General features: G+C 42.1%; 1 protein-coding gene across 1 annotated transcript in view; it reads right to left on the reverse strand.

Annotated features, from left to right (window-relative positions):
- The window catches only part of LOC126298335 (dynein axonemal heavy chain 5), a gene marked incomplete at its 5' end in the record, with an annotated part of 791,472 nt that overhangs the window by 406,043 nt on the left and 363,808 nt on the right, over nucleotides 1-21,621 (reverse strand). Inside the window, 3 exons of the mRNA XM_049989632.1 lie at nucleotides 5,138-5,290; nucleotides 18,142-18,306; nucleotides 18,430-18,629. Coding sequence (XP_049845589.1) covers nucleotides 5,138-5,290; nucleotides 18,142-18,306; nucleotides 18,430-18,629 — 518 coding nt within the window. The remainder of the gene's footprint in view (nucleotides 1-5,137; nucleotides 5,291-18,141; nucleotides 18,307-18,429; nucleotides 18,630-21,621) is intronic.

The raw sequence follows: 21,621 nt of genomic DNA on the forward strand, positions 1-21,621 counted from the left end.
ATAGGTTTATCAATACAAAATCAGATAGGGGTAATGCAGGAGTAGGTTTAATAACGAATAAAGAACTAGGAATGCGGGTAAGCTACAACAAACAGCATAGTGAAGGCAGTATTGTGGCCGAGATAGACACGAAGCCCATGCCTACTACAGTAGCACAAGTTTATATGCCAACTAGCTCTGCAGATGACGAAGAAATTGATGGAATGTGTGATGAGATAAAAGAAATTATTCAGGCAGTGAAGGGAGACGCAAATTTAATAGTCATGGGTGACTGGAATTCGAGAGTAGGAAAAGAGAGAGAAGGAAACATAGTAGGTGAACATGGATTGGGGGTAAGAAATGAAAGAGGAAGCCGTCTGGTAGAATTTTGCCCTGAGCATAACTTAATTGTAGCTAAAACTTGGTTCAAGAATCATATAAGAAGATTGTATACATGGAAGAATCCTGGAGATACTAGAAGATACCAGACAGATTATATCTACATCTACATCCATACTCCGCACGCCACCTGACGGTGTGTGGCGGAGGGTACCCTGAGTTCCTCTATCGGTTCTCCCTTCTATTCCAGTCTCGTATTGTTCGTGGAAAGACAGAGATTCGGGAACCAGGTTTTAATTTGTAAGACATTTCCAGGGGCAGATGAGGACTCTGGCCACAATCTATTGGCTATGAACTGTAGATTAAAACTGAAGAAACTGCAAGAAGGTGGGAATTTAAGGAGAAGGGACCTGGAAAACCTGAAAAAACCAGAGGTTGTACAGAATTTCAGGGAGAGCGTAAGGGAACAATTGACAGGAATGGGCGAAAGAAATACAGTAGAAGAAGAATGGGTAGCTCTGAGGGATGAAGCAGTGAAGGCAGCAGAGGATCAAGTAGGTAAAAAAACGAGGGCTAGTAGAAATCCTTGAGTAACAGAAGAAATATTAAATTTAATTGATGAAAGGGGAACATATAACAATGCAGCAAATGAAGCAGGCAAAAAGGAATACAAAGGTCTCAAAAATGAGATCGACTGGAAGCGCAAAATGGCTAAGCAGGCAAGGCTAGAGGACAAATGTAAGAATGTAGAGGCTTATCTCACTAGGGTTAAGATAGATACTGCCTACAGGAAAATTAAAGAGACCTTTGGGGAAAGAGAGCCACTTGTATGAATATCAACACCATAGATGCAAACCCAGTTCTAAGCAAAGAAGGTAAAGCAGAAAGGTGGAAGGAGTATATACAGTGTCTATACAAGGGCGATGTACTTGAGGACAATATCATGGAAATGGAAGAGGATGTAGATGAAGATGAAATGGGAGATACGATACTGCGTGAAGAGTTTGACAGAGCACTGAAAGACCTGAGTCGAAACAAGGCCTCGGGAGTAGACAACATTCCATTGGAACTACTGATGGCCTTGAGAGAGCCAGTCCTGACAAAAATCTACCATCTGGTGAGCAAGATGTATGAGACGGGCGAAATACCCTCAGACTTCAACAAAAATATAATAATTCCAATCACAAAGAAAACAGGTGTTGACAGATGATAAAGTAACCGAACTATCAGTTTAATAAGTCACAGCTGCAAAATATTAACTCGAATTCTTTACAGACTAATGGAAATATTGGGAGAAGCCGACATCGGGGGAGATCAGTTTGGATTCCGTAGAAATGTTGGAACACGTGGGGCAACACTGATCTTAGAAGAAAGATTAAGGAAAGGCAAACCTACGTTTCTAGCATTTGTAGACTTGGAGAAAGCTTTTGACAATGTTTACTGGAATACTCTTTTTTTCAAATTCTAAAGGTGGCAGGGGTAAAATACAGGGGCCGAAAGGCTATTTACAATTTGTACGGATACCAGATGGGAGTTATAAGAGTCGAGGGGCATGAAAGGGAAGCAGTGGTTGGGAAGGGAGTGAGACAGGGTTGTAGCCTCTCCCCGATGTTGTTTAATCTGTATATTGAGCAAGCAGTAAAGGAAACAAAAGAAAAATTCGGAGTAGGTATTAAAATCCATGGAGAAAAAAATGAAAACTTTGAGGTTCGCCGATGACATTGTAATTCTGTCTGAGACAGCAAAGGACTTGGAAGAGCAGTTAAACGGAATGGACAGGGTCTTGAAAGGAGGATATAGGATGAACATCAGCAAAAGCGAAACGAGGATAATGGAATGTAGTCTAATTAAGTCGGGTGATGCTGAGGGAAGTAGATTAGGAAATGAGACACTTAAAGTAGTAAAGAAGTTTTGCTATTTGGGGAGCAAAATAACTGATGATGGTCGAAGTAGAGAGGATATGAAATGTAGACTGGCAATGGCAAGGAAAGCGTTTCTGAAGAAGAGAAATTTGTAGCATCGAGTATAGATTTAAGTGTCAGGAAGTCGTTTCTGAAAGTATTTATATGGAGTGTAGCCATGTATGGAAGTGAAACATGGATGATAAATAGTTTGGACAAGAAGAGAATAGAAGCTTTCGAAATGTGGTGCTACAGAAGAACGCTGAAGATTAGATGGGTACATCACATAAATAATGAGGAGGTATTGGATAGAATTGGGGAGAAGAGCAGTTTGTGGTACAACTTGACAAGTAGAAGGGACCGGTAGGTAGGACTTGTTCTGAGGCATCAAGGGATCACAAATTTAGCATTGGACGGCAGCGTGGAAGGTAAAAATCGTAGAGGGAGACCAAGAGATGAATACACTAAGCAGATTCAGAAGGATGTAGGTTTCAGTAAGTACTGGAAGATGAAGAAGCTTGCACAGGATGGGGTAGCATGGAGAGGCGAATCAAACCAGTCTCAGGACTGAAGACCACAACAACAACAACATATAAAACTCATTCTGGAAACAGCAACATAGTTAGGCATAATGAATTATTTCGAGAATTTTTGAGCTTTTTAGTGTATATCCCAATAAAACTCTGAACAAGACCCTTATTTCAAGAAAAGAAGGAAGGTAAAAATTTAAAGTCCGTTTCGCGACGAAATTAGTAGAGACGGAGTGGTAGTTCAGAAATGACAAGACTCATCGACTGTGTATTATTGCGAAAGAACCTTCACAGCCTCCGCAGTGAATGATTGAAGGGACCATAGGAAACGAATTCGAGTCCCGTCTGCTAACCTGGGCGCCGACGTGATCCTCAAGAACACTTTTCGGCTTATTCTCGACTACTGACGAGTGCTTAAAACTTTCACTGATTACATGTAAACTTGATGGTCGATGAAATCTAGCATTGTGCTGTTAGATTTGTGGTTAGTAACTGCGAGCGTTTAATGGATATTCTCAGAGAACTTGCAAGGGTCATCTTAGGAAGGAAGACGGTTAATTTGTTTTGTATGTGTATGCAGTACCAAGTTGGACAAGATAAAAAATCGATATTCGACAGGTACTGTAGAGTGCCTTTGCTGTTACCACCATAAATCCTTCATCTGGAGTGTAAGAAGCCATATAACAAGGTGAGAGTCTTAACTATACGAATAAAGAATATTCATTGTCCTCGGTGGATTTCGCAGTACATATTTGTATATACACACATCAAAAAAAGTTTTGCATCACCGCGGTTCCCAGAAATCTTGAAGATAGACGTTGACTGTTCATCTATATCTACATCTACATGGTTACTCCCGTTAGTATTATTAGCAACTCGTTTCTGCATTCAATGTAGTGTTGAAACACTTCCCAGCAGTGTCGGCACACACTGTCGCCAGTGATTCACGAAGCGATCGGCTGAAGGGTCGGTACAGCTTTGTGAAATACCCTGTGGTTGTTTTTTGTGACCTAGTGGGGCAGATAGGGTGGGGAATCGCCTGCTCGCTGTTCAGTTCGTAGGCGTACAAAGAAGAGCAGTGCATGATCACAATCCGGCGGCCATCTCCCTTCACGCGATATCCTCCACCCTCTCCCCCCCCCCCCCCCCCATCCCAGCCAGTCTGTCATAACCCGCAGAACACAATTTACCCCTTAATATGGTATTACTACAATTATGTGGTATACATATTTGATATTTGTTCTTAATCCACTTTATTTAGCAATCAAGTTTTATTTCGTACCACTGAAACGCTATTTTTAATAATCTGCGGTTTTTAAATCCCCTGCAATCGAGAAACTACTAGTCCTTGAGACAAAAAAATGTGACATTTTCTGTAGGTAATTCAATGTACTTTAATTCAATAATGGGAAATATTTGCGATAGAAGCTACAGTTCTCGAGATATTCAAGAAAAATATAAAGAAGTGACCCCTCAACAGCTACCTTACTCCCAGGCTTACGGACTACCACTCAGGAGTTTCATTTGTTGCTCACGAAACTCCCCCTACCACTGCACAAAAATTTGCAGTTACACGAATTTTTTCCCTACTCGCTTTTATTGGTTTTCTTTCAGTGGGCTAATGAAACTTTACGAAGATCTGTGTAAGGCAGCCTTCGTTGGTTTTACAGTTACGACATTTGTTACCGAATCAATTCAGGCTCCACAAGTGTCTGATGGTCTTCGTTACTTTTGCATTGTTTGCGAAGTGCAGTATTAGCTGATAGTGTGGCCGGAATCAGCTATTAAGTTGTAAATTCGGTCCATCAGTGAAAAACATTAGCCTGTTGCAATTTGAAAATAACCTTCTGTCAGAGGTACTCATTAACTTACGAAACCTAAACTTAATTATCCTAGGCAGATGGGTGGCAGTATTGCGTTTAGATGCTGAAACTGGCATGACCACACAGGCAACACGTAAAGAACGGAATTAGGTTCAGGTAGGTGACAGATGCATAATAGGAATAAGCAAACCGCTCGAAAAACGAAGGATAATCCTTTGCCAGCGCTGTAGTTCTCCAAATCTGGTGGCACTGAAGAGATTCGCATTTTGTAGGGTGGTTTTAAGGACAGTGTTGCTTTAAGATGGTTACCTATGTGATCGAAATATTCTGAGCTACTATGTGTTTCGTGTGCAGAGGGCTTCCTGTTCGTTCTAGACACTTTCTCTGTCTTTTAATTTAGATAAATGAATATTAGGGTTTAGTATCGCTTAGGTCAGTTGATCATCAGAGACGAAGAAAGAGTTGGGATAAGACATGCTTGGGACAGGATGCGACCGTGGCCATATCAACACAACACCTTGAGGGCTTTCGTTTATCACTAAGAAATTTGGAGCAATGGACGGACCCGCTGAGGGACTTCTGGCAGAGCTCGAGCTGCTCCTGGAGGTGCGGCAGCAGCTGCTTCAGCATGTCGTCGCCCACGCAGCACGCCACCACGCCTGGCGTCTCGTGCGCGCGCTGCATGATCTTCTGCCACGACTTGTCGATCTTGCTGAACCTGCAGACAACAGCGTGCAATTTTATTTGCATCATGAGTTGCTAGAGCAGCGGCAAACAGCCTATGGAAATTGAAAAGGGTAGCAATCTCTAAAAACTTGTCAGCGCTGTATTTAGTCGTGTATCTGTTATATTGTTACTCTACCACAAATCAATAATCAGTACGTGAAATCAAATCAAGCAGAAGTGCTATTAAAATTGCTACACCAAGAAGAAATGCAGATGATAAACGGGTATTCCTTGGACAAATATATTATACTAGAACTGACATGTGATTACATTTTCACGCAATTTGGGTGCATAGATCCTGAGAAATCAGTACCCAGAACAACCACCTCTGGTCGTAATAAAGGCCCTGATACGCCTGGACATTGACTCAGAGCTTGGATGGCGTGTACAGGTACAGCTGCCCATGCAGCTTCAACACGATACCACAGCTCATCAAGAGTAATGATTGGCGTATTGTGACGAGCCAGTTGCTTGGCCACCATTGACCAGACGTTTTCAATTGGTGAGAGATCTGGAGAATGTGCTGGCCAGGGCAGCAGTCGAACATTTACTGTATCCTGAAAGGCCCGACCAGGACCTGCAACATGCGGTCGTGCATTATCCTGCTGAAATGTAGGGTTTCGCAGAGATCGAATGAAGGGTAGAGCCACGGGTCGTAACACATCTGAAATGTAACGTCCACTGTTCAAAGTGCCGTCAATGCGATCAAGAGGTGACCGAGACGTGTAGCCAGTGGTACCCCATATCATCACGCCGGGTGATACGACAGTGTGGCGATGACGAATACACGCTTCCAATGTGCGTTCACCGCGATGTCGCCATACCCGATGCGACCATCATGATGCAGCCATGGTCTTCGAGCTGATAGTCCATGCTGCTGCAAACGTCGTCGAACTGTTCGTGCAGATGGCTGTTGTCCTGCAAACGTCCCCATCTGTTGACTCAGGGATCGAGACGTGGCTACATGATCCGTTACAGCCAGTCGGATAAGATGCCTGTCATCTCGACTGCCAGTGATAAGAGGTCGTTGGGATCCAGCACGGCGTTCCGTATTACCCTCCTGAACCCACCGATTCCATATTCTGCTGACAGTCATTGGATCTCAACGAACGCGAGCAGCAATGTCGCGATACGATAAACCGCAGTCGCGATATGCTACAATCCGACCGCTATCAGAGTTGGAAACGTGATGATATGCATTTCTCCTCCTTACAGGAGGCATCACAACAACGTTTCACCAGGCAACGCCGGTTAACTGCTGTTTGTGTATGAGAAATCGGTTGGAAACTTTCCTCATGTCAGCACGTTGTAGGTGTCGCGACCGGCGCCTACCTTGTGTGAATGCTCTGAAAAGCTAATCATTTTCATATCACAGCATCTTCTTCCTGTCGGTTAAATTTCGCGTCTGTAGCACGTCATCTTCGTGGTGTAGCAATTTTAATGGCCAGTAGTGTACTATCAAAAACGAGTTACAAGTTAAATACATTGTGAAATTGAAGCCACTGGAACCTATCACAAATCTCCAATTTCAAAAGAGGAAAATTGTTTAGACATTGACGAAACCCAGTTAATTTGCAAACCTCCCATATTCCATGGCAAAAGACCATCAGTTTCAAGGTATAATATGGTGCACGACCAATGAATTATAGGTTTACTGTCAACCCTTTATATAACTAGTTTTAAAATTATGTAGAAAATTACCTTCCATAAAACTCTATGACTGAAGAATTAACAATATACTACAAATAGCTCTAAAATATTATACGCACTTAAATGTGTAGAAATTGAAATATTTACAAATGCAGCACAAAGCAAAATCTCATGTCCAGAAACAACAGAAACTGTGCAAAATCTCGGAAATTATTGCTTAATGCAGTCTCTACTATGCTCTCCTTCATGTGATTGTAAAATAAGTCACTAGACTGAAATAACAACCAAATAAATAAAAAACCACGTGTTCCTAGGTACACTATCCTCTACATACAACAGTCTCCCCTACTACACGCGACTCGTGGGCAAAAACCAGAGCACTCTGGTATACATCCATGTTTGACGATCATCATTTCCTGTACATCTTCGTTAGTGCCTTATTATTTTATTTTATATTTGACAGTCTGTAGAGGTATGGTATAAAAGTCCACTATTACAGAAGATTCTAATAAGGATGAGAGTCTGTGACAATGAACTTGAGTTTAAGTTTACTTCACCAAAGTGATCCCATTTGCGTTACTGTGAAATGAGGGTACATAACCTCGATGTGCAGAAGCTACGACTACTTTCAAACCGTTACATTATTAATATTTTTTGGTAAACTTAAACTTAATAAATGCACTACATTCTCGTGGCAATTAGCAATTCACAGAATTGTCATCGTCTACTCTCAGTTTCTATTCTGTGCCCATACACATAAAAAACACCTGTTTTAAGCGTAAGTCTGCGCAAAGAAAATTGATTATCGAATGATTTTAATGAAAATTATAGAACGAAAATTAATTCCACAAAATTTTTGTCTGTACGACAATCTCAAAATTTTCATGGTAAAATCACTGTCTCTCAGACTTTTCGCTTATGTAAGAAATCCTTACGTTGTAATAAATATGTACTTCGTCCATGACACTACAGCAAGAAGAAAAACCATTATACTCAGATCTCTACAAGATCGTTTAATTATTTCTGCTATTGGAGGTCACACTTGAGAAGCTGTTCACCAGTGGTATTCGCTGATATATGAGAAATGTTATTTAATGCACAGAGTATACGAACTTATTTAACACAAATTGCAACAAAGAGTGCCCCGTAGGCGGGTGACACTACAAGAGATGAACTCTACTTCTCTCTCTGTCAAAAATTATTCAAGGTTCATGAATTCTGGCGTGGTATAATAGTACCAGATCGCAAATGTGAGTTTCTAAATAAATGATCCTTTTTGATGCCTTAAAAAATGTTTTCCCCAGGCGTTTCAGGATCCTGAATTCGTGAGATGCACGCAAGTACCAATTTAGCCTTCTTTTGATTTGGAAAAAGCTAGTGTTGCGCCTCTACTGACAAAGAAAACGGGCACTACCGAGTGACAGTGGGTCAGTTCCGTAAGTCTATTGGTAGTTTGATTTCGTGGCGACACTCACAGCCTGAAAACTGGACAAGGCCCAAGCTGATACAACATTTCAGCAAAACTCTTCACTTCTGTGTGCAGATGACATAAGATCTGACCAAGGCATTACATTTACATCTAAGTTATTAAAGCAGTAACGCCGACTATTATTGATAAAAAAGTTCCAAACTGGTGAACTACGTCCGAAATTGAATGGCAGAACGGTTCTAGGCGCTGCAGTCTGGAACCGCGAAACCGCTACGGTCGCAGGTTCGAATCCTGCCTCGGGCATGGATGTGTGTGATGTCCTTAGGTTAGTTAGGTTTAAGTAGTTCTAAGTTCTAGGGGACTGATGACCTCAGAAGTTGAGTCCCATAGTGATCAGAGCCATTTGAACCATTTGAATGGCAGAACTGAGAAAGTCCACAGGACAGTGGGGAAAATGATAAGTTATTATGTAAATCGTGGCCACAACGATTGGGTTGCGTTACTACCACTTTTCATGGCTGCATATAACTTTAAAATCCACGAAAATGCTGGCTTATGCCCCTATGAATCTGTCTTTGGCCAAAAAATGCCCTCCCCTTTCGAATTACACCAATCTACCATTGGAGAAGTTGAAAAGATTAATATATAAGTAGCATCATATTAAAAATATGAATAAGGAGGCTCTAGAATAGCCATAACAAAAAGCAAAAGTGCGTAAGTTCCACTTTTGGCAGTGGAGTTAACAGCAGTCCCTTCTGAAGAGGAAAGGAAAGTGACTGGATAAAATAAGATAAAGAAAGAATGGAAGAGAACTAGGCATGCGAAGTAGGATGTAACAACAGCTGTTCCTGAACATTCATACACTTGAAGCCCACGAGGTGGCCTTGCAAGTTAATTGTTGTGTTTTCTAATTTGTTATTAGAGATATTTGTGAGTATATATTATGTTGTCCCCCCCCCGCCCCCCTCCTCAAGAACCATGGACCTTGCCGTTGGTGGGGAGGCTTGCGTGCCTCAGCGATAAAGATAGCCGTACCGTAGGTTTAGCCACAACGGAGGGGTAAGGGGTATCTGTTGAGAGACGAGATGAACGTGTGGTTCCTGAGGAGGGGCAGCAACCTTTTCAGTAGTTGTAGGGGCAACAGTCTGGATGATTGACTGATCTGGCCTTGTAACATTAACCAAAACGGCCTTGCTATCCTGGTACTGCGAACGGCTGAAAGCAAGGGAAACTACAGCCGTAATTTTTCCCGTGGGCATGCAGCTTTACCGTATGGTTAAATGATGATGGAGTCCTCTTGGGTAAAATATTCCGTAGGCAAAATAGTCCCCCATTTGGATCTCCGGGCGGGGACTACTCAGGAGGATGTCATTATCAGGAGAAAGAAAACTGGCGTTCTACGGACGGGAGCGTGGAATGTCAGGTTCCTTAATCGGGTAGGTAGGTTACAAAAATTAAAAAGGGAAATGGACAGGTTAAAGTTAGATATAGTGGGAATTAGTGAAGTTCGGTGGCAGGAGGAACGAAACTTCTGGTCAGGTGAATACAGGGTTATAAATACAAAATCAAATAGGGATAATGCCGGAGTAGGTTTAATAAAGAATAAAAATAGGAGCGCAGGCAAGCTACTTCGAACAGCATAGTGAACTCATTATTGTGGCCAAGATAGAAACGAAGCCCACGCCTACTAGCTCCGCAGACGACGAAGAGATTGAAGAAATGTATGATGAGATAAAAGAAATTATTCAAGTGCGGAACCGCGCTGCTGCTGTGGTCGCAGGTTCGAATCATGCCTCGGGCATGGATGTGTGTGATGTCCTTGGGTTCGTTAGGTTTAAGTAGTTCTAAGTCTAGGGGACTGATGACCTCAGATGTTAAGTCCCATAGTACTTAGAGGCATTTGATTTTTAGGAAAAGGAAGAGAAGAAAAAGTAGTAGGTGAATGTGGAATGGGGGTAAGGAATGAAAGAGGAAGCCGCCTGGTAGAGTCTTGCACAGAGCATAACTTAATCGTAGGTAACTCCTGGTGTAAGAATTATGAAAGAAGGATGTATGCGTGAAAGAGGCCTGGACACACTGGAAGGTTTCAAAGAGATTATATAATGATAAGTCAGAGATTTAGGAACCAGGTTTTAAATTGTAAGACATTTGCAGGGTCAGATGTGGATTCTGAACACAATCTATTGGTTATGAACTGCAGATTAAAACTGAAGAATCTACAAAAAGGTGGGAATTTAAGGAGATGGGACCTAGATAAACTGAAAGAACCAGAGGCTGTAGAGAGTTTCAGAGACAGCATTAGGGAACGATTGACAAGAACAGGGGAAAGAAATACAGTAGAAGAATAATGGGCAGATTTGAGAGATGAAATAGCGAAGGCAAAGGAGGATCAAGTAGGTAAAAAGACGAGGGCTAGTAGAAATCCTTGGGTAACAGAAGAGATATTGAACTTAATTGATGAAAGGAGAAAATATAAAAATGCAGTAAACAAAGCAGGCAAAAAGGAATACAAACGTCTCAAAAATAAGATCGACAGGAAGTGCAGAATGGCTAAGCAGGGATGGGTAGAGGACAAATGTAAGATGTAGAGGCATATATCACTAGGGGTAAGATAGATACAGGAAAATTAAAGAGACCATTGGGGAAAAGACAACCACTTGTATGAATATCAAGAGCTCAGATGGAAAACCAGTTCTAGGCAAAGAAGGGAAAGCAGAAAGGTGGAAGGAGTGTATAGAGGGTCTATACAAGGGTGATGTACTCGAGGGCAATATTTTGGAAATGGAAGAGGACGTAGGTGAAGGTGAAGTGGGAGATATGATACTGAGTGAAGAATTTGACAGAGCTCTGAAAGATCTAAGTCGAAGCAAGGCCCCAGGAGTAGATAACATTCCATTAGAACAACAGGTGAGAACTGGGAGAGCCAGTCCTGACAAAACTCTACCGTCTGGTGAGCAAGATGTATGAGACAGGCGGAAATACGCTCAGACTTCAAGAAGAATGCAATATTTCTGATCCCAAAGAAAACAGATGTTGACAGGTGTGAAAATTCCCGAACAATCAGTTGAATAAGTCACGGCTGCAAAATACTGACACGAATTCTTTACAGACGAATGGCGAAACTGGTAGAAGCCGACCTTGGGGAATATCAGTTTGGATTCCGTAGAAATGTTGGAACACGTGAGGCAGTACTGACCCTACGACTTATCTTAGAAGATTGATTAAGGAAAGGCAAACCTACGTTTATAGCATTTGTGGACTTAGAGAAAGCTTTTGACAATGTTGACTAGAATACTCTCTTTCAAATTCTGAAGGTGGCAGAGCTCAAACACAGGGAGCGAAAGGCTATTTACAATTTGTATAGAAATCAAATGGCTGTTATAAGAGTTAAGGGGCATGAAAGGGAAGTAGTGGTTGGGAAGGGAGTGAGACAGGATTGCAGCCTATCCCAGATGTTATTCAATCTGTATATTGAGCAAGTAGAAAAGGAAACAAAAGACAAATTTGGAGTAGGATTGGAGAATTAAAAACTTTGAGGTTCGCCAATCACATTGTAGTTCTGTCACAGACAGCAAAGTACCTGGAAGAGCAGTTGAACGGAATGGACAGTGTTTGAAAGGAGGATATAAGATGAACACCAACAAAAGCAAAATGAGGATAATGGAATGAAGTTTAACTGAATCAGGTGATGCTGAGGGAATTCGATTAGGAAATGAGACACTTAAAGTAGTAGATGAGTTTTGCTATTTGGGGAGCAAAGCAACTGATGGTGGTAGAAGAGTGGAGGATATAAAATGTAGAGTGCAATTGCAAGAAAAGCGTTTCTGAAGAAGAGAAATTTGTTAATATAGAGTATAGATTTAAGTTTCTGGAAGTCATTTCTGAGAGTCTTTGTATGGATTATAGCCGTGGATGGGTGTGAAACGTGGACGATAAATAGTTAGACAAGAAGAGAATAGAAGCTTTCGAAATGTGGTACTACAGAAGAATGTTGAAGATTAGATGGGTAGATCATGTAAATATTGAGGAGGTAGTGAATAGAATTGGGAGAAAAGGAATTTGTGGCACGACTTATCTAGAAGAAGGAATCGGTTGGTAGGACATTTTCTGAGGCATTAAGGAAGCACCAATTTAGTACTGGAGGTCTTCGTGGAGGGTAAAAATCACAGAGGAAGACCAAGAGGTGAATGCACTAAACAGATTCAGAAGGATATAGGATGCAGTAGTTACTTGGAAATGAAGAAGCTTGCACAGGATAGAGTAGCATGGAGAGTTGCATCAAAGCAGTCTCTGGTCTGAAGACCACAACAACAACATATTATGGTTGTTTCAGCGATTGTGTCGCTTTTTTTTTATAGAGGGCCAGAGGAAACAATTTAGTTCAGGTAATAGGTTAAAAGTATTTTCATTTAAATTTTATTTGCATTGTTAGTGGAGCTTTAGCGTGTCTGATTTAATTTACAATGAAAACAGCCAAGTTACGTAGTGCAATACGCTTATTGTTTTGTTAAAGATGTAGTTTGTGATGAAGTAGTTGAGCAGACTTGCAACAACATGTAGTTTGGCGGTAAATGAGAATGAGTGTATGTGGGACATAATTTAATGTTTACCTATAATGTTGAAGATTCTTTACAGTGGGTGTTATCCCAGTAACTTCAGTGAGTGATGACAATGAGGGACTTGGGGAGGTACTTCTCTTCACCACAGAACTGCTACAATGCTGAACCTGGAAGTGTGCAATGTCACCTCAGGCATAGAGTCCCTAGCAATCTAGTCGAGACCAGTGACTCCACGCTAGTGAGTGTGGCAAAGTAGTAAGACAAAACATGGGACCTAGGAACTCCATGGTTGAGCACCGGAAGAGTGAGGTCATGTATACAGTGTGATACAAAAGCAGAAGAAGGACAAATGAAGGGGAAAAGTTAAGCAAGAAATGTTTACTGTGAATCTGAGCAGTAGAATGTAAAGTGTAGAAACAATGGTGGATAAATCAGTGACTTTTTGGGAACCATATTATTAAGCACTGATCTGGTGGTCCATATTAATCTAAGAAGAGAGAAAATGTGGCGGCATAGAACTTAAGCATCATAACCGTAATCACCACAGTCGCAGCCCAGCAGCAGAGCAACGCATCTGCCAAGACACCATTGCAACAGAAACCTCCAGTTCCGTGCCACTGTTCCCACGTGCCAACGACCTGGGAGTAGAACAGCCTTCAGGAAGCTTCTGCAGTCTGACACACCGTTGCACGATAACAGCTGACCCCAGTCGTTGGTCTCTGTTCCAAAGCGTTCCAAGCGACACAAAAACAAAGTTCTTCCGAAAACTCAGCCCTGGGCAGCAGTATTTAAACCCCCAGGTCCGGACCTGGATCACACGATGATGCACACCACAGCCCGTGCTAGAGGTCGCCGAATTTATGACGCTGACACCGGAGCAGACTTCGGGCTGTGACTGCCTAGCTCGGGTAGCCAGCACCTTGCCGCCACCTCATAGCCCCGGTCACGCAGTGAACTGCAGCAATCTCCGAGCCGTTGGGGGCTGCTGCCTTATCCGCTGCTGCTCCCCAGCCTGCAGTTCCGCGTTCATCACCCAAGTGGTCCTGCTGGGCCCATCTACCTAGCCCTGGCTACAGTCTACCTTGCTGCAGGTCCGTCGCCGGGCGGAGTGGCCGAGGGGTTCTAGGCGCTACAGTCTGGAGCAGAGAGTCACTCGCCCACACCTTCCGTGAAGTATGTCCCATGACATTGCTTTTGGTGAGTCTTACACACGCTTAAAAGCGTTTACACCTTTACCTCAACAAGGATTCGGGTTCTAATTTGAAAATGAATTTCAGGCAATTATTTCAGTTCTATAGACTTCATAATTAGGCCTACAACAATTTCGTTGTTAACAATAAGTGCGCCGGCTGCTGTGGCCGAGCGGTTCTAGGCGCTTCAGTCCGGAACCGCGCTCCTGCTACGCTCGCAGGTTCGAATCCTGCCTCGGGCACGGATATGTGTGATGTCCTTAGGTTAGTGAGGTTTAAGTAGTTCTAAGTCTAGGGAACTGAAGACCTCAGATGTTAAGTCCCATAGTGCTTAGAGCCATTTTTGAACAATAAGTGCATTACACTGAGGTGACAAAAGCCATACGATAGCAATGCAGATATGCAGATGGCAGTAGTAAGGTATGAATGGGCGGTGCATAGGCGGAGGTGTCATTTGTACTCAGGCGATTCATTTAAAGGGTTTCCGACCTGACTATGGCCGCACGACGGGAATTAAGAGTTTGAACGTGGAATCGTTAGGTGAATTTAGTATTCTGAGATCCACAGTGTGAAGAGTGTAGCGAGAATACCAAAGGTCAGGCATTACCTGTGACCTTGGACAACGCATTGGTCGACGGCGTTCACTTAACGACCAAGAGCGGTGGCGTTTGCGTCGAGTTGTCAGTACTAACAGAGAAGCAACACTGCGTAAAAAAAACCGTAGACATCAATGTCGCACGTACGACGAATGTATCCGTTAGGACAGTACGGCAAAATTTGACTTTAATGGGCTATGGCAGCAGACGACCGACGCGAGTACCTTTTCTGTCTGCACGACTTAGCCTGCAGCGCCTCTCCTGGGCTCACGACCAAATAGGTTGGACACTGGAAAACTAGCCTGGTCAGATGTGTCCCGATTTCAGTTGGTAAGAGCTGAAGGTAGGGTTCGAGTGTGGCGCAGACCCCACGAAGCCATCCACCCAAGTTGTTAACAAGGCTCTGTGCCGGCTGGTGGTGGTGCCATAATAGTGTGGGCAGTGTTTACATGGAACTGGCTGGGTCCTCTGGTCCAGCTGAACCGATAGATGACAGGAAACGTTTATGATGGGCTACTCTGACACAATTTGCAGCTGTTCATGGACTACATGTTCCCGAGCAACGATTGGAATTGTGGATGACAATGCGCCATGTCACCGAGCCGCAGTTGTCACGATTGCTTTGAAGTACTTTCTGGACAGTTCGAACAAATGATTTAGTCACCCAGATCACCCGATATGAATCCCGCCGAATAGTTGTGGGACATAACCGAAAGGTTCTTATGTACACAAAGTCCTGCACCGGCAACAATTTCGCAATTATGGACGTCTATAGAGGCAATATGGCTCAGTATTCCTGCAACAGACTTCGAACGACTTGTTGTCCATTCCACGTCGTGTTGCTGCGCCACACCGGGAAAAAGGAGGTCCGACTCGATATTATGAAGTATCCCATGAGTTTTGTCCCTTCAGTGTGTTGTTCACTATTGCAATGAGATATCACTAATTATTAACGATCCTAAAACAAAGCAGCTGTACGAAACACGATATTGGGAAACTAAGATCAGAGCTGTACACTCTTTGTAATCATCAGGGCTCGGATTTTTATGTGATTGTATATTCTTTTCCTTCGCTCCTACAGATGCCAAAAATGTAAATATTCACGAAGTATGTTCCAAGCGTTGATACATTTCATTTTATCATTACACATTTTACTATAATGACATGTTTTTTACATATTTAAACTTAATGTTGCATGTAGCCATGTATAATAGCTTTCCTACCCTTCTTCATATTTCCTCAAACACTCAGTAATCCCCTACCATAGAAAAAATCTGAAATCGACCCACCGTAAAAATTCAAGGCACAAAGTAAATTTTCTATACAAAGCACGTTATAGCGCAAAAAATGCTTAAGAGTTGACGACTGTCTGTGTTCATGGTGCGATCTATTGCTTCAAAATTACCATCTAAGTTGAGATCTTGGGACGATTTTACCATTGATAAAGGAACTGATCTCTATCGAGCGCGCAATGAACAGTTCGTGTGTCTATGAAGTTCCAAGAGGAGGAGGAGATTAGTGTTTAACGTCCCGTCGACAACGAGGTCATTAGAGACGGAGCGCAAGATCGGGTGAGGGAAGGATGGGGAAGGAAATCAGCCGTGCCCTTTCAAAGGAACCATCCCAGCATTTGCCTGAAGCGATTTAGGGAAATCACGGAAAACCTAAATCAGGATGGCCGGAGACGGGATTGAACCGTCGTCCTCCCGAATGCGAGTCCAGTGTGCTAACCACTGCGCCACCTCGCTCGGTATATGAAGTTCCAACTTCAGCAACATTTCATATAGTGATGAGCAAACAAAGAACAAGGCAATAAAATCGCCTAATAAGCGTATTTTATTGACTCGGATGCAAAATTTCCTAACTCCACAAATGAATTTCTCTATAGGTATTTCTCTATGGTTGCCGCGAACATCCCAAGGTACAAGCTGCAAGAGTCTGAATGTCGCGCTTTTCTATAGAGTGCTATAAGCAACAGTTTAGTGACAATAAGGGAAAACGGTTTTGCTCTGTCAGGACCCTCTGTAAACTGTGCGGCGCTATACAAGTAACCGTCACATATAGATAACTGTCGACGAAACAACGGACTTACATAGACGTTTCATTGGCGATGTGACTGTTGGCAAACTCAAAGCAGAAGAAACCTCAAAGCCATTATTTTTTCTTGCGATGTGTTGGAATGCAAAAATCATTCAAAGTGTTACGGCCTGAGGGAGTTAAAGAAGAAAAATCTCTACTTATGTATTCGGATGCTGCAGCCTACACGCTGAAGGTGAAATCTGCCCTACGGATATTCTATCCGCATTTAATCAGCTTCAACTGTCTGGTCCATGCACTGCAATGTATCGCTGAAGAAGTGCACAGCAGCTACCCAGAAGAAAATAAAATAATTTCACACACCAACAAAATGTTTCTCTAAGCCTCGTAATCGTAGACAACTACAGCCGAACCTATGATTGCCCCTAGAGCTTGTCTTAACTAAATGAGGTGCATAGATTGAGGATGTCGGCTTTTAAAATAAAAATTTTGTAGCGGTGAAATCTGTGACTGATTCATTTCCGGGAGAACCTTCAGTTTCAGTGTGAGAGGCACAAAATGCTTTCACTGGACCTAAAATCGAAAATGCTCTGGAATCTGTAGTAACATCACCTTCCTTGCCAGCAACGTTAAAGAGTTGCAATCTATCAGATTGTCTTTGCACAGATCGTTAGAAATTGTTGAGAATGTCAAATACAAGCTGACCTACATAGAGGTGATATTGGTTAGAGAGTGGTGAATACTTTTCGCACAACTTTGGTGAGGAAGCGAATGTACTGGACTTTTGTTACTATATGTAATATACTCTGAGGGACAGAAGAAGACACTCCAGAAATGTTTCCTGCTCTAAAATTTTAACCATCGACGTCATGGGATGTGGAAAGACCATTTTAATCCTACAAAACCATTCTTTCTGATGTGTGACATTCTATGACTCAAGAGAATTTAGGGAAATACTTGTTGTTCCTGGAGCTCCAAAACGTAATGTAAGGTAGGGAATCTTTGCGGTTTCAGTGATGATGGACATTTTAGTGGATCGATGTGACCGAAAATATTTTTCTTTTGTTAGCGTAGTAGAGAATTTCAAAGAAAAATTAAGCAACGTAAAGTGAGCCTTCTTATTGAACTTTTCGTGTTTCTGGTACGTTTAAGTGCGTATTAAAGTAATATTGTAGGCTATGGAGTAATTCAGAAGCTGATTTTAACTGAAAGTATTGTTCTGTACTAAAGATTTAATAAAATATTCTCGTGATATTACACATTTCTTGTATGTTTTATCCATTTTCATTACGTAAATACGTAAATATTTTGGGTGTTGATATTAAATAAAAGTGTGGATTCTAGTAATTAGGTAGCAAACAAACATATCTTATCAGTCATACCTCTTTGCTTCCTTGGGCAGCTGTTTTGCTATGTCGCCGCCAACGAAGACTGCTTCAAGATAAACCCACATATTCTGGACGAGCAGCCATCGCTCTAGAATTTCGTTGGTGTTGCCTAGATCGTGTACCCACTGTTGAATCTGCTTTCTGAAAGGAGCGTTGTACCTGGAATCAGCAGAGTAACCGTTAATGCACACAACACAGCATATTCGCAAAATGTATCAACGAAATGTGAATGGAAAGTTTCTCTTTTTCTTACGTGCATAATTAACATAACCGCATACTCACCTATTAGACATCAACGAGCCGAGGATCATGAGGCTGTCCTCGAGCTGGCCAATAGTTTCCGCTGTGGTGTCACCTCTGAGAAGTAATTCTCCGCGGTTATTAAATGTCATGAAGGTGAGCTCGTGGGCAGTCCACTCGTTAGTCACCTGACGCAGTTTTGCTTCAATGTCTTTCTCCTTCATTGCTGAGATGCATATGTCCTGTGGAACGCATGCCATTGGAAGTACTACAATTAAATAATACCCGTTCACAGTCAGTGGTAAACTCTGCGAGTAGTTAATTCCAAAAGTCAACCGGAATAAATTGTGTTTCGTATACAATGCCCTTCCTATATTATTTTCTTTTTAGCAGACAAAAATTACTGTCTTGCTAGAATTTCGGTGACTTCCAGTAATATTTTCTCATTTCCTGAATTTTCATTTTTTTGTGAGGTAAATGTTACGAGTGTGCAGGAAAACAATATAATTCTTAAAGTAAAGAACAACCATTTTTAGGCACAATCGTGATTTTTTTCAATGCACGAAGTATATCGAGCCCTGGGGGGTTAATCTTCAGGTGCTTTGACAATCCAAGCTGTTTTTTTTTCAGATTTATGTTAATTCTGGTCCTGGTAAGATTATACCGATGTGTTACAAAGTGGCACATTGTGAATATAAGTTTGCAAAGCTAATACAAATTGCTAATAACTTCCTTTTTTCAGTAGTGAGTATATGACTTTGAAGCACAGTATGAGTAAATGTGTTTATGCACATATAGACACTTTTCGTCCTAGAGTACATTTTTTAATCAGAAGTCAAAGTAAGCAAAGTATTTTAAACGTAGAGAAGCAGCATCACTATAAATACACATAAGTAATGTTATAGCCTTACATCTCCTTTGAAATAATTAACACATGCTTCTCTGTAGAAATGCTGCATCTTTACATTTGAAATGTTTTGACTTGTTTTGGTTTGAGTTTACAAAATGTGTTATAGAACGAAAAGGGTATATACACCGATGAGCCAAAACATTATAACCATACGTTTAATTGCGTTTTCATCCACTTTTCAAACTCATTACAGCAGCGATTCTGCTAGGCGTGGATTCTACATGTCGTTGATAGGTTTCCAGAAGTATGTTGCAGCAGATGTCTATTCACAGGTCAGTAGTTCCCGCAATTTACGGGACGGTGGTTTGTGGGCATGCAGCTGGCACGCGGTATGTGTTCCAGTGTCTACAGATCAGGGGCGTTTGCTGGCTAAGACATCAATGTGAGTTCGCTATCATGCCATTCTGACCACTGGATCACGATTCTGGCCTTGTCTCGTGGAGCGTTATCCTGCTGGAAGATGCAATCAATATCGGAGAAGACTTCAACCATGAAGGGATGCAGGTGGTTCACAGTAATGGTCACGTAGTTCACAGCTGTCACGGTGTCTTCCAGTACTACCATAGGTCCCATAGGTACCATAGGTCCCATACAAGGCCAACTCGAAGTACCCCATAGCATAATCATTAAAATGGTGGAAGCTCAGTGATACTGTACCCACTGCAACCGTAACTGACGATGTCGTTAGGTCGTTGGGTCACTACGGGAACACGTAGGTGTCGTTTGATGTGGAGCTCCCTGTTCTACACTGGCCTTTGAACGTTGTGCTCCAAAAAACCAGTGTGTGCACCAGCATTGTACTGTGTTGACATATCTGCCACAGATCTCTGCCTATCCTGGATTACACAGTGGGAGATCCTCCAACCTCTACGTTTTGTGATGAGACATGGACGTCCAATACCATACCTCCCACTCGTTGTTTCAACGTTGTTCAACCACTTTCCATAGGTGCTCACTACAGTAGTACCCAAATAGCAGACTTCTTTCACCGTTTCAGAGATTGTCGTTTCCAGCCGCAGCGCCATAACAATGTACCTTTTGTCAGGATCGCTTATACCAGTGGATTTCCGAATCTGCGGTCAGTACCTCCTGCGCTTACATTCTTTCCTTCCTGCGTCACGTGCCCGCAACATCACCAGTAGGCAATCAACCTTACCGTGGGCAATGGTCACAATGTATTGGCTCATCAGTATATTACATAAACATGTTTACTCATACTGTGCTTCAAAACCATATATCCACCACGGGAAACAGTAACTTTATGTTAGTTTTGTAAACTTATATTCACAATGTGCCACTTTGTAGTATACCCCTGTAATCTTACCATGACCGTAATTAACCTAAATCCGAAAAAAGTAGACTGTCGAAGTACCTGAAGATGAGCCCCCAGGGCTCGAAATCTAGCGTAAATTGAAATAAAATCACGACTGTGGCTGAAGGTGCTTACTCTTTATTTTATAAAAGTAATACAGTCACGGAAGAAACAGTGACAGAAACGGATAAAATTAAAACAATATAATTATTTGTCATTAATTATTCTACCATACAATTGTACGGTTATAGAAGGTTTTAATGTGATGACGCTTTTACATGAATGAAAGCGTACTACCTCATTAACCCTTTCGTGGTTGATAGAACACGTATGTCCCACTAAAGTAAGACGAAGTTTTAAGCTTGGGATGTCTAATATTAGCATGTAGTGAAGCGCTTCCTGAACTTGCGGAAATGTACTACGGATCACGGGGTGGATATACAGGCTGTTCCATTGATAGCGACCGGGCCAAATATCTCACGAAATAAGCATCAAACGAAAAAACTACAAAGAACGACACTCGTCTAGCTTGAAGGGGGAAACCAGATGGCGCTATGGTTGGCCCGCTAAATGGCGCTGCCATAGGTCAAACGGATATCAACTGCGTTTTTTTAAAATAGAAACCCCCATTTTTAATTACATATCCGTGTAGTATGTAAAGAAATATGAATTTTTTAGTTGGACCACTTTTTTCGCTTAGTGATAGATGGCGCTGTAATAGTCACAAACGTATAAGTACGTGCTATCACGTAACATTCCGCCAGTGCAGACGGTAGTTGCTTCGTGATACATTACCCGTGTTAAAATGGGCCGTTTACCAATTGCAGAAAACGTCGATATCGTTTTGATGTATGGCTATTGTGATCAAAATGCCCAACAGGCGTGTGCTATGTATACTGCTCGGTATCCTGGACGACATCATCCAAGTGTCCGGACCGTTCGCAGGATAGTTACGTTATTTAAGGAAACAGGAGGTGTTCAACCACATGTGAAACGTCAACCTCGACCTGCA

The sequence above is a fragment of the Schistocerca gregaria genome, chromosome X (genome assembly GCF_023897955.1).
Source record: "Schistocerca gregaria isolate iqSchGreg1 chromosome X, iqSchGreg1.2, whole genome shotgun sequence".
In the NCBI taxonomy this organism is placed as follows: domain Eukaryota; kingdom Metazoa; phylum Arthropoda; class Insecta; order Orthoptera; family Acrididae; genus Schistocerca; species Schistocerca gregaria.